The 16,502-nt window shown below is 33.1% G+C and overlaps 1 protein-coding gene across 6 annotated transcripts in view; it reads right to left on the bottom strand.

The window, feature by feature from the left end:
* Positions 1 to 5,579: 5,579 nt before the first annotated feature.
* Positions 5,580 to 16,502, bottom strand: part of LOC108749548 (beta-arrestin-2) — an 18,039-nt gene continuing 7,116 nt past the window's right edge. For 2 of the 6 annotated variants that reach the window (XM_018488313.1, XM_018488314.1), the window contains exons 2-9: positions 13,136 to 13,349; positions 12,494 to 12,869; positions 11,750 to 12,043; positions 10,790 to 10,927; positions 9,143 to 9,286; positions 7,281 to 7,367; positions 6,629 to 6,775; positions 5,580 to 6,432 (exon numbers count right to left, since the gene is read on the bottom strand). In XM_018488313.1, coding sequence (XP_018343815.1) covers positions 6,357 to 6,432; positions 6,629 to 6,775; positions 7,281 to 7,367; positions 9,143 to 9,286; positions 10,790 to 10,927; positions 11,750 to 12,043; positions 12,494 to 12,869; positions 13,136 to 13,268 — 1,395 coding nt within the window. In that variant the 5' untranslated portion in view covers positions 13,269 to 13,349 and the 3' untranslated portion in view covers positions 5,580 to 6,356. Of the gene's footprint in view, positions 6,433 to 6,628; positions 6,776 to 7,280; positions 7,368 to 9,142; positions 9,287 to 10,789; positions 10,928 to 11,749; positions 12,044 to 12,493; positions 12,870 to 13,135; positions 13,350 to 13,845; positions 13,920 to 16,502 lie in introns of those variants that run through there. The other 4 variants (XM_018488312.1, XM_018488316.1, XM_018488315.1 and 1 more) reach the window with 4 other exon arrangements.

The raw sequence follows: 16,502 nt of genomic DNA, 5'->3' as shown, positions 1-16,502 counted from the left end.
AGGACTCATCTTATGCACTTATTGTGCAAATAATGTCGATCAAAATTATCATAACAAAGGATTAATCTTTTTGAAAGTCAATAAAGCAATCCGTTTAATGTCGTGATCAGTTAACTTGTTAAATTGAATGCTTCAGTATGCTTCGTGAAACGAATTTTAATAAAATAATTTCGACATATATTCACAAAATAATAAAATTGATGGCTATGCAAATAATGCAGTAGAATAATGCAGTATATTTTATACATTTAGAACATTTAGAATCGAAAACTTGGAAGGTTCGTACAAATCGAAGAATCGATGGAATCAATAAACGAACTATACAGATATTTAGAAATTATCAAAACTATCTGGCAGAAGATATTTTTTACTTAACATATTTACAACGCAAGTAAATATTTACGGAGATTACTGTTGCATGACAAATATCAGTTAAACTCCTTCAAATAAATAATGTCTCTGCGAGCAATCTTCTCTTCTGAGCAATCGCTTGTCTCTGTACTCGTTAAAATAGAATTTATTGAGAAATATTCATTGTAAGTTCAATTCAATTTTGATTCCCTTCACAAGATTCAGGTTTTTTTTTTTCTTTTTTTCACATAGCAACGAAATAAGCAACGCGACAACGTGTAATAACAATCTGGAGTACACGATGCTCGCGCTCGGACCGCGCGGATCATACTGAAAAGGAAGCTACGGAGGCTGCGTGGCGAGAGATGAAAGGAGACGAGCAGGATGGAAGCGAGACGGAGAGGCGGTAAAAATTTGCGCGCCACCCGGGATATTTCCAACTTCCCTTCCCGTATCTCTCCCTTCGCGCTTTTTTCCCCCTTTTTCCTTTCGTTTCCGTTTTCCTCCCCCGCTCCTTTCCCTTCCTTTCATTATCGCGAACTTCCCCTTATTTCTTTACGACGCAGCCGATTTCTTCCTTTCCGGGTCTCCTCCGTGTTGTAAATGTGTCCTCGCGCTCGCTTTTTCCTTCTTCTTTTGTTTCTTCGTTTTTCCGCTTCATGCCGCGCGATTTATCGCTCGAATTTGCGACGGAAGATGACTGAATTTGAATAAAGTTTCTACATGAATGAAACGGTGAATTCACCCTCAGTTCAGCTCCAACCTCCTTCCCGCATCGCGGTTGGCAAATTACTTCAGACCGCGGTAGAGATTCGAATATCCTCATTCTTCGTGCTCGAGTTAGTTTCAAAGTTAAAATTGTGGTAATTGTTTAAAATACTTCAGGATTTATTTATCGTAATATGATTACGTGTGATTTCGTTTCGTCTTACAGTTTAATTTAACTATCAACGTCAATTTACTAAAATATCCTTTACATATTTTATATTTAGCTAATGTTCGAAATATTTGTGTGCGCGCATTAATTTTCTTGTATGCTAGATCGTTTACTTTCACGAATAAACTTTTATAAACGCACACAAGGATTTCGTACTACCAAACTGTCTATCCTAAGTCTTCGTAGCGGCTGAAAAAGAAGAACGCTTTCGTTAGCAAGACGTGTATTTAATTGCGTCAAGGAAGAGAGCTTTGTACTATTGTAAGTAAAGCCGCTTCGTTAATCGCACGTTATTTCGCCAATTAAGAAACTTTTCCAACTTTTCGAAAGTTGCTTGAGCAACAGTATCGCCATACGTATAGAAATAATTTTATACAGTTACAGTAAACTCGTGTGGAAAAACCGAGAAACTTTACAAAATTATTTCTTTAATTATTATTCTTTCAATATTGTCTTATTACTTAGTAACTTTAATTACTTTAAATCTCAATAAAATAAAATAGTTGCTAGACTCACGGCAATTATCCTAACTAAATGTTTTTCTTTTTTTTATTTTTATGAACGGAATTAAAACACATAAGAAATGTTTTTATATACAAAGATGCAGAAGAATGTGAAAGAGGTAGAATTATTTGATAATAATGAAATTCAACGTAGCGAATGTTGAAAAATATGTAAGAGATATGTACAGTTTCGATATACAGGATTTATTAAATTATTACAGCTAGTTACAATATGAGAATACACGATTTTTACATATACAATATATTATGCATTATATATATATTTACTTTATGCCATTTACTTTACACACACGCACACACACTCTCTGGCACCCTCGCGATCTTTCTTCCTTTCTTTCTCTCCCTCTCTCCATTTTTTTTTCTTTTTCTATTAATTCTCTCGTAATCTCTTTTACATACAAAACGGATTATTCACGAGTGAACAGCGAACGATCATGAACGGACACACGACTTTGTTTGCTAACTAACAACGCGCGGCTTCAATAAATAAGTCGTCCCTAATATAATGTACAAGTTAGCAATAATGGCTCTCTCTCTCTCTCTCTCTCTCTCTTTCTTTCTTCTTTTCTCTTATAATTTATACGTATAACAGCTGCAGAGAACCACAATACTTGTACATCAACCCGATTACATTAATTACAGATACACTCTCAGGTTACATAATATCTTATCTTCCTTTTCCTTTTCCTGTTTGTCTTTTCTTTCCTTTGTGTCTAATTTATGCCATTTACTATTATGCTCAGAGCAATTAATTAATTTGACTATATCGCATGATACAACCGTTCGGATAATAGCATATCCGCGTTTCGCTATGCTCAATCACAACAGCTTCCTGTTTGCACAGAAATAGATGGAATTTTTGGAGTTAAACGAGATATAAAATGAGAGAAATGTGAGTTCCCAGGTGCAAAATGCGTTATATCAAAGAAGCGTAATCGTTTGCCTTTCTTTTCGCAGTGATTCGTTAAGTACAGAGCGTCTCAAAAAATATCGCGTTAAAATCGTATTCTTAAAGTTGAAATTTCCAAATTCTCTTATCGATACAATATCAATATTAAATATCAGTTACACGTAATTAATTATAATAATATCAAATGTGCGACCTACATATAAAATGACAAAATTATCAGAAATGTTGCATAGAAAACAATTTCAACTTTATATTATTATGATTAAGTTGATAAGATTCGCGTTTTTTTCCGTGACACTCTGTATGTGATATGGTTTTCTTGTATCTCAAGAAAAACAATCTCTCAATATTAGAATTACAAAGACGGCATCCTTATTGACTTTTATTTATCTCCCTTGATTTTGTGCGGCGTGATCCTTTTTTCGTGATTCGAACGATCACAATAAGAATGTTAACGATCTACCGCTTGCGATCATATAAAAAATATGTGCGCGCCCGCCGGGCGAATATAAAATATACTCTCATTATACAAGCCTGCACATTTACACACTCATACACGTCGCTTAAAACGAATAATCGAAGTGTCGACATTCGACATTCGCCGCAATCGCAAAAATTCGTCCCTTAATTAAATAGCTCTACGTTCGTTGAACATGCACGTTCCTGTTTTATGAAAATAAGTTAAGAGACTTTCTAAGCAAGCTGCTAGTTAGACAGTTAATAATAATTGTGGCTGATGTTCATAGGTTAAGTCTTTTATTTAAGACCGTCTTAACTCTTAAGTACAGTCTTAAGACATTATTTAAAATGATCTTACAATAACAAGGGGTTATGAACACCGACCTATGTAATTTAATTTAGAAGATTAACTGAATAAACTTTTATAGGAGATATTATTTTATATTACACTTGTTTTTTTACACAATATAATATAAAACAAACTTCTGATAATTTGTGTTTTAATAATATTTCGATTAAAATATCTGTGTAAAAGAAATTAATATTTGTCGAATTATTAATAAATCTTTTACTTATTAGTAATTCATTGTTAAAGAATATGTATTTAAAATAAAAAACTTTGGAAAGTCCCTTTAAATTTAGATTAAAGATTTAAATAGATTTTTTTTTATTCTTGCAAATTACTATTAATACCTTTTTCGAGAAGCAATTTCTTTTAGGAAACGAATATATCAGCTTTGGTATGAGGAAATACGGCCGCATTTTCATCGCTCGTTTAACGTTAAACGTGCGAAAAAAAGCGTAGACCACATACTTGATTATTTCGTCTAGATACAGTTTGTAAATGCTAAAGTGATAAAAAATACTATTTCTTCTTTGCTTCTTACACATGTGTATATTTATATACACACACACACACACACTGCGCACACATGCATACACGCACACGAAACATACATGCATATACAATGTTATTCAGCTTTTGTGATTTTGCAACTTCCATTTTAATTAATATGAAACTGTCAAATTATCTTCGTTGCCAATGTGAACTGTTTATTGTTGATTTGATCTTTTTGTTATTTGAAATTAATAGCATAGAATAAATCTCTTATTTAATGAAAATTCGTGGTATTAAATTTTGCAAGATTTAACATAATTTTAAATCGATATTTTGATTAGACTTTTTTCTCTATATTCTTGATTATCTAAACTTAATGAGTAAAAAAAAATAGACAACATCAAAACACGAAAAAGAAAAAAATTATACACTGTGCCATTATGGGTGATATTAAAAGCAACTTCTAAACCAAAAAGGATTATTTTTTTAGAAATTCTCACAAAAGTAACGAGATGTAATCACGTACAACTAATTGTATATTTTTATTACGGATGATAAAATTTCTCTGATGATTTTTGTAACTTTATAGTCTTTGTGTATAATATTTAATTAGGCAATCAATATTAAATTCCTAATTTAATACGAGCGAGCCGAGATTATGTGATATTTCATTGCAAGATGCGAAAATTTTTTTCTCGAGCAGTCTTGGAAATGTATATCGAAGTCGATCGAACAGTGCTCGCCGTCTTAACTTAATTGATTGTAAAATCGGAAAAGGATGAAACGGATTACAATATTACAAATTCTACAATGTTACCAAGTTCTACAAATTATCCATAAATATATCTATAAATTGACATCTGCATCTCGAAACGCCATCTTTCCTCATTTTTTGCGTATTTCTACGCATCTTCTTTAGTATACGATTAAATTATTGCATTAAATTCTTCTAAATGGGTTTTCTAAAAACTGGAGATTTTTTATAAAATAATTTTTCTCGTTGTCAAATAAAGCATTGTATAGTTTTTTCATCCCGGAGAAACGAGACAAATATCAAACGGCTCTTCTTTTTCACAGTTTTGTGATTAGTTCTTTTTTACATTTATATTAATTACATATAAATTAAGTATTAATTCTGCGAAATTTATACGAGGAACAAGAAAGCGCTTACGATCGTCCCATTTACGCAAACGATCTTTCCAATGTGCACTAACGTATATATTTATTCTGTATTATTAAAATAAAATTGATAATTCACAAAAGTTTATCCCGTGCGCTCGTGTAACTTAAAGACAGTACTGGCCATGTTTAAAGAATCGCAATATATCGTGGCTTACAAATCTAAAAAAATCTCATTCTTGGATTATATCAATCTTGCATTTAATTAATTATAAAATTATTTCAGTTAAATTAATTGGATTATGTAATAATTGAATCACATTTCCACACTGAATTAACTTAGACTCAATTAATTAGCTAATTAAATTAATAACACATTTAATTTGTAATATTTTTGAAAAATAAAATACCAAATATAGATTATATGTATTTTTTCTTTTATTAAGGATTTTACGATAAATACGTCATTGGCTAGATTCGTGGATGTTCTTCTTAAAATCAGTCTTCAGAGCCAGAGCATGAAATGGCGACGGTATTGATGAAAAATTCGTGAATATCAATTATAAAATCCGTCGCACTTTCCCCACAAATCAAAATCATTTTGATCAAATAAAGAGCATGTGCCATAAAAATGGCTTAATTAATTATTTAATTATTTCATTTGTTTAAGTGTTCTATAAATAATATGTATCTATATATAGGCTAGCGCTTAAAGAGAAACAGAAAAAATTGTCAAACAGTTTGCTCTTGAGAAACTTCAACTTCCGGTGTATTTTCCGTCACTTTCGACAATTGGTAAAAATGACGATTGTTGAAGAAGAAGTTTCTCAATATCATTTTCAATTTGCATTCCCATAATCTTTTTATTTTGCATAAAAATATGAAATTGCAGAAAAAAAAAGTGAGCAGCTTGCAGAATTCCTCTCTTATACAATTTTTTTGTCTTCTCTTTTGCTTTTTCTTTTTTATTTCTTTCATTAAACTATTCCTGCAATAAATTTTAAAATGTGTCAAAACGGTGGAAAAATCGTATTGACACTTTGCGCTCGGGAATAGCGATGATATCGCTTCAACAAACAATAACATCGTTTAAGTTTGTTGCTGCGACATAGCTACTATTGGCATCATTGGCGAAATTGTGCAACTTCCGTCTTGCGTGCGGCATGGTGGTGTCAAAGTCACTTGATCGATACGTGTCAAAGTGTTAGCGGAACACGGTCAAGCTTCCGTTTCGCCTTTCAACCTCAAACGAGCGAAGTCCTCAAAGATTATATCATCATCGCCATCTGCTTCCCTGAAAATGGACGGAAAATTGACAAAGAAATCTGGAAACTGTTTTACAAACGTTCCAAAAATTAATTGTTTATATATACATACATATAGATAGAAAAATTTTAGATAAGATTTTATTAGTCTGTTAATCGTGATTTTTCAATTCTTTATTAAAAAGTTAAACGTATGAAAATTTTGTCGAGTTACTTGTTACTTACGTGTCCAATTGGATGAGGTTTGTATCGAGCGAGACTTCCCCGCTGTCAGTTTTGTGCGTAGGACTTGGTCGAGCTGTGGACGGCACTGGTTCCTCTTCTTCCGGTTTGGGATGCATCAGAATGAAGGGCAGTTCCGCAACTAATTCGCTATAATTAGAATATAATAATAATATCGAATAGAAACATTATATTCGTGGCACTTAAGTCGCTATTGCTCTTATACTCAATACGTCGTAAATTTAACTAAACAACTTTTTAAAAAAACTTTTGAAAAAAAAAAAAGAAATTAAATTATTTTTATTAAATTTGACTCGAATTTAATTTATTATTAATTGTATACATTAATATGCACGTTATTTACTTCAAACTAATCACAGAAATAAATTGATTTACATTTTGACACGCATGGAAGTTGAAAATAACAAAATATTGTTCAACTTAAGGGACTGGATTATCATTGCTCCTTTAATGATATTTAACAGTGTGTGTCAAAGTAATTAGTTGAATCTAAAAGCGATGTATTCACTTGGCAATGTCCTCTTCACAGCTGTTATATTTATATAAAAAAATTATTATTGCTCCGAGTTAGGTTACCCCCTGCTTTAGGTTACTCCCTTAGCGGTCGAGGTGGTAAATGGGTAATAATACTTACCCTCCTAGAGCGCCGAGGCAGAGTTTGACTTTAACTTTGTACTGGACAATTATGCCGAGGTTTTCACGCTGCGCCGGGTCAACCACACTGCGAATTATATTTACTGTTGTCATTGTAATGCATTATAATCTATTAATATAAACGCTCCACAAAAGCTCATGCAAAGTTAATTGTGTGATAGCGTCATGCAACGAACGGAAGCAACACAGAAAAAGACTTGTAAATTAACTTTATTATAGCGACAAATAGATAGAAGCAAGCGGCAATTTAAACACTTACAAGAATGTTATGCACATTCACAATACTATTTATTTAAACATTTATGTAAAGCAGTAATCACGTACTTTCGATCAAGCTATCCATGATACTACAGCTTCGCAGCAAAAATGAACAATTTCTAATTTGTCCATGCAATTTTACTGCAGATACAATACGGTGGCGATGCCATGTTTTTATACAAAGCACAAGCAGAACAAGGATGGGATAAACTTGTCGGTTTAAACTTTTGCTTTAGATATCTCGCATCCTAAATCTCCTAGATCGCAGTTTCTTAATCCTCTCGGTACCGTTGAAGAATATATGTTAGCAAAAATTCTCTGCGAAAATTCAAAAAGTTTTATTTGGCTTAAAAAGAGAATAATAGAAAGGACGGGACTTCTTCCACTATACAAATCAATGAGATACGTATTAAAGTTGCCAAGTTTAGTTTTAGTAGTTCAAAAAGATAAAACGTGCCAATACATGCGTTTTCGTTAGAAAATAATAAGACTTATTTCTTGAAACTGCCGTGGCGATGCTGAATATTAAAATTGTAATTTGATTTTAATTTTGGAACTTTGACAAAGTATAAAAAAAGAAAAAAAAGTCTAGAAAGTGGTATCGAAAGAGTTAAAGCGGTTGGATCTTAGTATCCACAGATATCAAGGAGTTTTATGGAACTGTTCTTTAAACTTGAAAATCCTGAAAAAAAATCTGTTGATCCCAAAATCTTCGTTTATATTGATATCCATGGATTTAGATTTAAGAAATCCAGGATGCGTGGGAGGGAACGATTCCCTTGTGAATTTGAGTGCGAATCTCGCAAAAACAGAATTACACGTCGTTCAACAATGATAGAGCCAGTCGCTCGCCATCTCGATCGATCGATCGTTGAGAGAAAAGCTTCGTTGCAGGCAGCCAACATGTATTTTCCGGCCGTTGTGTGGAAAGCGTTGCGCACGAAAATGAGAAATTCCCAAAGGCGTACTCGGCTGCGCGTTGCGTGCGTGAATGACACGTGTGTAATAAACGCCGTCCGCATTCTCGTCCTGCATTTAGCGCTCGTCTGGCAAATTTCCCTGCCCCGTGTTGAATTTCAGTGTTTCATTAGTTTCTTTTTTTATTTCGGTATAATTTACGTTTATCACTCTACACTCTCTTCGAAAATACTTAATTAATATTATAGATTATTTGTGAAAAACAAAATTTTTAATAATTTTTTGACAACTTACACTCCACTCACAATATTCAAATATTACAGGAACTTTTCGTAGAGATATTTTATTGCATAAATTTATTCGTTAAACAGTATCTCTGTAGTTTCCTCTTTTCATTAGAAAACATTTTACAAACACTGTTTAACATTTTATGAACGTGTTTAACATTTAATAGTCAGGATCTCTGCTATTCAACCGCTACGTATCTGTCGAGCTGTCCAAAGTTTAGGAAACACTATGTCAAACTTTCGCAATTTGCGAGGGAAAATTTAGTGGATATTATCTTTCTCGGCGCTAAATGCGCGACCGAAACGCGGTACGGCGTATCAATATCTAGACGTGTGTCTGCATGTGTCGCAGGCTCAATTTCAGGCGTCGCGTCCTTACAGGGTGCTGGACGCCAAATTGGTGTCCTCGTGTTTGAGTTGGCCGTCGAGGGCGAGCCCCCATTTATCTTTGTTGTTGGCCAGAAGGGGTGTCAAGGTGAACACCTTGCTCAGCGTGAAACCCGGGCCCACCGGGCATCCCTCCCTGACATTTGAACATACAACCAGCATGAGTGTTAATTGTGCTACTACGTGCGGACCGAGATTTCGCATTGATCAATTCGCGAAACATATCGCCACCATTTTTTTTTTAATCACAAGATATTTATAATAATGTCCGTTCTTAATTAATATTTAATTCAATATACTAATATTCGATATATTGATTTACGTATATTACATTGAAAGAAGAAGGAAATATTCAGATTGTATATACGCTTCCAAAATAAATTTGTTAATATTATCTTTAAATACATAAAACTTATTTGATCAATATAATAGATAATAATCAAGGTATTAATCAAATACCTTGATTATTATTTATTCTTTTTTTTTTTTTTTTGATAATATCATAGATAATCATTATACTAATTGTAATATTTTTGCGCATCTCAGCCGAGACAGTACGACAGTATATAAACAAATGACACTAATTGTGTTTTCTGATAGTATCATGGTAGTACGATATATCAGCTTGTGCCTCACGCTGTGATACAGACTTGTGAAAGACGAGAACAGGACGAGGGCTTATAATACTGTGTGTGTGTGTGTGTGTGTGTGTGTATGTATGTGTGTGCCTGAAAGGGTTATGTAGGATGTGAAACATTTATGGTTATATATTAATGCAGAAAAATTCATTTTAAGAAATTTGTAAAATATATTTCAGTAGGAAAAAAGTATATAGAATCTAAAAATATATATCTTAATAGAGGAAAGGAAGAGAAGGGGAGGAGAGAGAAAGAGAGAGAGAGCGAGAGAGAGAGAGAGAGAGAGAGGGGGGAAATATGTATATGTATGTAGAGCTAGAGAGAGGAAGAGAGAGGGAGCTTTGCAGAGGAAATGAGACCACCACCGATCGAGATCCATATACGTGATTACAGGCCACCGCGTTAAAAATCCCCAGCACAAAATCACCAAGAAAATGCTGACATTCCATTTATTACTTTTTACATTAATACAAAAAAAGGAATGAAAAAGGAGGTTGGCGAACGGGGGGTTGTTCCAAAATATTTCTTATTAATTTCGTAATCTTTTTTTATTAAGATCATAATAAAAAGCAAAGTCATTTTTGAATTACGTTACTTTATGCGTCTGAAACACTAATTTTTTTTATATTTGTTTATTATTGTAGACGATCTGAAAGACTTCCAAGATTAATTTCATCTAATCTGTTAAAAGATTGAAGACTTGTTTTAACCACAAGCCAGTCTTTCATCAAGTTTTATTTTTTTTCTCCCAATAACTTTATAAAGCTGTCTTAAAAAAGAATTGATAGCATGTTGCTACTACGCTTCGCCTTTATGATACTTAGACATGATAAGTCTCTATAAAATCCGGATATTTATCACGAGATATCGTTATGATTATAGGCAGTGAACCATTTGGCCGGTTTCCAACCTCCGTCATCACTTTTTTTTTTTTCTTAGTGTCCGGCAGAAGAGGTGAGAGAGTAATGAGGGAAACAGCGAGATCTTAATCTCGCACTCACATTGTACTAGACGCGAGATTGGTGTCCTCGTGTTTAAGCTGACCATCTAGAGCAAGACCCCGCTTGTCTTTGTTCTCGGCAAGCGTCGGCCTTAGAGAAAACACCTTACTCAGGGTGAATCCTGGCGCTACCCCTATACTGCCAGTGCAATAATTTTATTTTCCTGCTCGTCACAGTTCTGTTTATCGCGTGTTATCGCGCCAACCGTGTATTTAATCGCTAAAAAACTTTGACGCAAAGTTTTTCAAGCTGATCACGATCGTTAGAGACCCATCGAGTCCCGAAATCTTATAGATATACATATAGTATATACATATATATCTATCGTATTTCTAACAATTTATTGCCTAGATTATAAATAGTTCGATGCTAATAGCTTACTAAAAAAAAAGAAAACTGTTAGCTCCAACTAAAGACTATTTTTATGTGGTTAAAAAGCGATTCTTGAGAATATTCGTAATTTATAAATTGAAGAAATTTTTGTTCGGTATCGAACATGTGTATGTCCTCTCTTTGAGAAATTCAATTAAAGAAATTTCTGTGATTCAACGTAAAATTACTAACAGATATATTAGAATTAAGGCCTTTGTTCACCCATCGTACTATCTCAGCAGGATATCAGGAGTGAGAAAATAATAAGAATCTTTGCAAATTAAATTTGAACAAAAACATTTTTCAATAAAATAACATTTATATTTTCATATTAAGTACAATATTTTGTAAGAATTTTTATTATGCATATTTTTTCGTTTCTGACGTTACAATCTGAGATAATAACGGTGAGTAAAGAGAAACGTTTTTAAAAAACGTTGATAATATTTCAATATGAAAATTCAACCTTTATGAAATTCTCAATACGGCTTTTTAAATCACATTACCTCATTTATTACAATGCATCTTTTACTGGTGTACGATATCTTCATTTTTCAACAATATAATAATTAGTTAAGGAATACTCACTCGCTTTCGGCCTCGGCGACGGTGCATTTGTACTGCGCCGTGGAAAATAGACAGATGTCCGCGAACTGCCTAACTGACACTTTTATCTTTTTCACAGTCCGGTTGCTATTGTTCGCTATGTGCACGTTCACAGCTATGTTTTCGCCGTGATGATAGAGCTCCTTATCGAGGGAGGCTTCCAGATGTAACTTGTTCGGGGACATCATAAACTCTTTGCTGACCTCCACTGAGGGCTGTTCTCCTTGTTTCGACGGCGCGTACATAATTTTCCTGATTGCAAGCCTCACGCAGCTCCTACGAATCAAATTCAGTATTTAATTACGATTCAACATTTAATTAAATAAATTATAATTGCTGTTCTTTAGTAATTAACTAATATAAAAATATTTCTTCCGTTTGTTTGGTTTTTAATTTGATTACTTTTCAGAAAATTGTGAGCAAATCCATATTCATAATGTTTTCAAATGCTACTAAATTGGAAAACGATAAACAATATATTATTATATATAATTAATATAGAATATATATATTGTTAAAATAACAGTGATTTTAATTGGAGTGTAGATTCGTCCTAGGTGGATCGTTCTCACTTAAAAAAGAATTAGATGATTCCTCCCGAGTTAAGAAAAAAAGGTGAAACTCCTTCGTATCTGCTCTCTTTAGCGAAAATTTATTTTCTGAATGAGAAAAAGTTTCGTTTCTTTGTAAGACTAACTTCTTTAATTTGTCTGCTAAGATTCGTACCGTTTATGTGGTTTATCATCTTGTGTCTCACCTACGAACGCTTTCAGTTCGTAGTCGACACCGCAGGGTTTGCCAGTATCACCTGGTGCCGGTTGCAGAGTAACCGAAGCGGGGCAGTGAGGTGGCAACTCGAAGTAAAAGGGATACGCGTTGTTGCCCAGTTTTTTGATCAATCTCTCTTGTAAACGCGTCAGTTCCCTGGGCGGCTGAGTTCCTTGCAGCACCGGATAAATCTGTTCTGCTGCTAAATAGAGGTCCTTACGAAAAGTCAGCCCGAGGACATCCAGATCCTCTCTACCGTATTTAAACGCCGCGAGAACATGACCGAACACTTTTCGATCTTTTATGTAGTCAGGATCGATTAGGACGACCCCGTCTAAAATTACAAAAAATATCCTTCAACGTGAAATTCTTGGGGAAAGACTTATTTGCATAAAATCGTTTATATTAAGAAACTATATCTATGTATAAACGTAATAAATCTATATATAGTAGCTGTGTCTCATAAGATGTGAGCATAACTTAAAAATGAATTCCGGATACAAAAATAAAACGCTCTATACGTAGAAGAATCTATATATTACATTTGCTTGAAAGCACATGGATTAATTGTACGTGCTTTCAAACTTTTGGGATACGTGCCAATAGGATCAACATGTGTGATGTGATCGACGAAATCTCTCTTGCCAAGATAAACCGTGATCTTGCCATTGAGACTGGACTTCTTGAAGACACGAGTAGCTTGCCGTTTGTTGACACTATCTACAGTGTCCATCGTGGTGCTCTCGGGGCCCACGTTGGCCCCTAACTCATTTGAGTCCTCAGTGTCCGAGAAGTCCGACTCCGAGCTCTCCCACTGCCGATAAAAATTATTATTATTAAAAGGTTATTGATTGAACAATTTATTAATTATTAATTATTTTGGAATTGCATTAATCTTTAATATCGAGGAGCAGACTTTCAAAATGCGTTTTGTCCAAAATTTCATTTTTTTAGTTAGAGATTTTAGTTAGAGATTTTAGAAAGAGAGAAGGAGAGAGGTGTAGTGTTCAGCGTTGAAAGACTCATATATAAGCTGGGGTGAATGCAGAAAGCATTTTTTTCATCGTTAATTTATATGCTGAAAAAACATTTCTAAGTGCATTATGTCTTTTAATTAGAAACAAATTTCTTTAATATTTTTAGCAATTGTTTAGCAATTTTGTTTAACATTTTACATCTTACTGATTGGGGCATATTGTTGTATTTTCTGTAAAGTACATAATTTTCTTGTATGCGGAGTTTCTTTCTTTCTCGTTTTCTGAAAATTATAAATTTTGAATAAAACGCCAAACCATTAATTTTAAATTTACCTCTATCATATTTTCCCCTAATTCTTTCATTGATACTTTTATATAATTATCAATTTAAATATAGTAATTATAAAAACTGCGTCACTAACACTTAGAAAGTACAGAATTAATTTTTTATTACTAAATTAATTCGAATTATTTGTAACTTATATAATTTAGTTATATTATATTATATTTTTAAGATATAAAGCTTTTTTTAATTTCTTTTTCTCTCTATCATGAATTTCACATTTAACGGCTTATTGTACGCGAACTAAATTCTGGAAAACACCGATGTGTTTTTCTGAAAAATGTTGCTGCACAATTTGCATTTTACGGAGACACAATTTGATATGCACAAATTTGCATTTTTCTTTATTTATATCCCGTAATAAAACTGGTTGCCCTAAATTAAAATTTCTTCGAAATATACAAACGCGGTGAAAGATGGCAGAGCTCTTCGGGGAAGCGCCGAGCTCGCACTGAACTGCTCTGGCAAATGGATGTCAATTTCAATCGACGCTCGTATAATACTTAATACGATAATACTCGTACAATAATTTGTACTTGCGGGATTTACGGACCGCGTGCCGCTCTATCGGTTACAGATACACGAATGATCAAATGTAATACGAGATGGATTTGTATTATTTTATCATTTAAATGAAAAATGAGAGAGAACGGAAAAGAAACGAAGGGAGAAAAAGAGAAATATCCCAAAATTAGCTTTTATAAAATTTAGATTAAACTTTCCTTTATTTACCTTTATGGACAAATACCAATTTTTCCATTTCTCTCGAAAGTATTAAAATATTAAATAAAGTTTACTTTAAAATAAAGTTTACTTTCAATTAATCGAAGATAGTATTACCAATTTGCGCTTCCAAAGCTTAATTCAACCTGTCTTAACAGTCTTCCCATTAAACTGCTGATCAAATTTTCCTTGAAAGAAAATCGATCGCTGAGTTCATTAAGGTAGAGAAAAGCGAATTTCATGAGAGAAATCTACGTCTATTTAATTCGCTGTCTGCTTAACCATATTTCATTGTTGAATCTATTATTTTTCATTAATATTCTTTAATTCTTTTTAATATTTATTTAGAAAACCTTACCTTTGATTTTTATTTCTTAAAGATATTTTATCATTCACATTTTTATTTATTTTTTAAAGAAACGCATTATAGATGTTTGATATATAATTACAGAAAAAACATTTAAAAAATATTTTATTATTTTATATATTGTATATGTTAAATATTATTCTACTCAGAAAGAGAAAGTGAATGCTGTTTTTCTGTAACACCATGTACAATTGAAAGCATGCGAGAATATAAGATTGCTAACGTCGATGAAACGGGTCAACGGGAAGGAGAATAGGGAACTTGCGTACATATTTGACGTCACTGTGCCAAATGTTATCTCAGAGCACCGAAATATATGTTCCTTTATCAATCTGCACGCCGTAATCTACGAGGTCTCTTCAGTTACGTATCGCGAAGATAAAATGAAGATTAGTTGCGGAACAAACACTTTATCTACACTTTAATAACGACTCGGAACATTAAATAATTATTGCACTAAATAAGTAAAATTTTGTATTAAATATTTATAGAAATAAAACTGAAGAATTTGGAAATAACATTTAGTTTATGTATGAATATTAGCTGAATATTTTAAGTATTAAAGAGATGAGAGATTGCAGTATCAGCCTATCGTATCTTCCTATATTCGTTAATTGCCTGCGAATTCTGGCCTAATAATCCTTCGAATGATTCAGGGCAAATTTTGCATGCTGGGTCAACGGACGGAAGCTAGTCTTACGATTCATTTGACGTCATTCGCATGTTATCTGCTCTGGTATAAATGTCTGAGCAGACATTCTCGCGGTCGTTATCGCGATCTCCCATAAATCAAACAATCGTGAAAAAAAAAAAAAAAAAAAAAAACCAATTACGCCCAGAAACATAAACCAATCTGTAAACTTCATTTATTTTAATAAAGTGATTATTTATTCCATATTACGAGATATATCAAAATCAAATAAGAACAAGTTAATTGAAACGACGGATTATAAATATTTATACTATAATATGTATTAATATGTGGAAGTTATTTTATTAATATTTATTTAGTAATTTTAATCTATTTTTTTCTGCATTTTGCTGAGTAATTGAAAATAAATGGAAATTGGTAGAGAAAGTTACATACGCAAACCGTTTAATTCGGTCCATTTTAATCACGTTCAATTCTCTTCGCGTATTCAATTTGGTTTTTAAGAGGGATAAGATGAAGGGATGAAAAAGAGCACAGATTAATTCATTCAGTACATATTGCGATGTACATTACACGTTTCAGATACGATCATTGTTCTCCCATTTGCCACTGCAAAGCTCTCGTGTCACGTAGTGTTTTCAATTCTTCCGTTTCGCTAATAATTTGTTATTGTTTAACGAGCTTTTATCGCGATTTTGACGTCTGATTGTGCTGTTGTTGGCGAATAAATGACGCGAATTAAGGCGAGTGATGGCGTTCCATTCTAAGTTGCCTATAGTTTAGCGCACTTATACCTGTTGCAATGATTCTATAACCGGCGCAAAATTACCGGGAATCATACTACTCTCAATCGTCGTTGACGTCATTATTCTGTATACACAGGGGGTGCCCCTCCCCCTCCTTCC

Source organism: Trachymyrmex septentrionalis, unplaced genomic scaffold, assembly GCF_001594115.1.
Source record: "Trachymyrmex septentrionalis isolate Tsep2-gDNA-1 unplaced genomic scaffold, Tsep1.0 scaffold3, whole genome shotgun sequence".
NCBI classification, from domain to species: Eukaryota; Metazoa; Arthropoda; class Insecta; order Hymenoptera; family Formicidae; genus Trachymyrmex; species Trachymyrmex septentrionalis.
The sequence above is the reverse complement of the archived record's forward strand: the minus strand, read 5'-3'. Positions and strand labels throughout refer to the sequence as shown.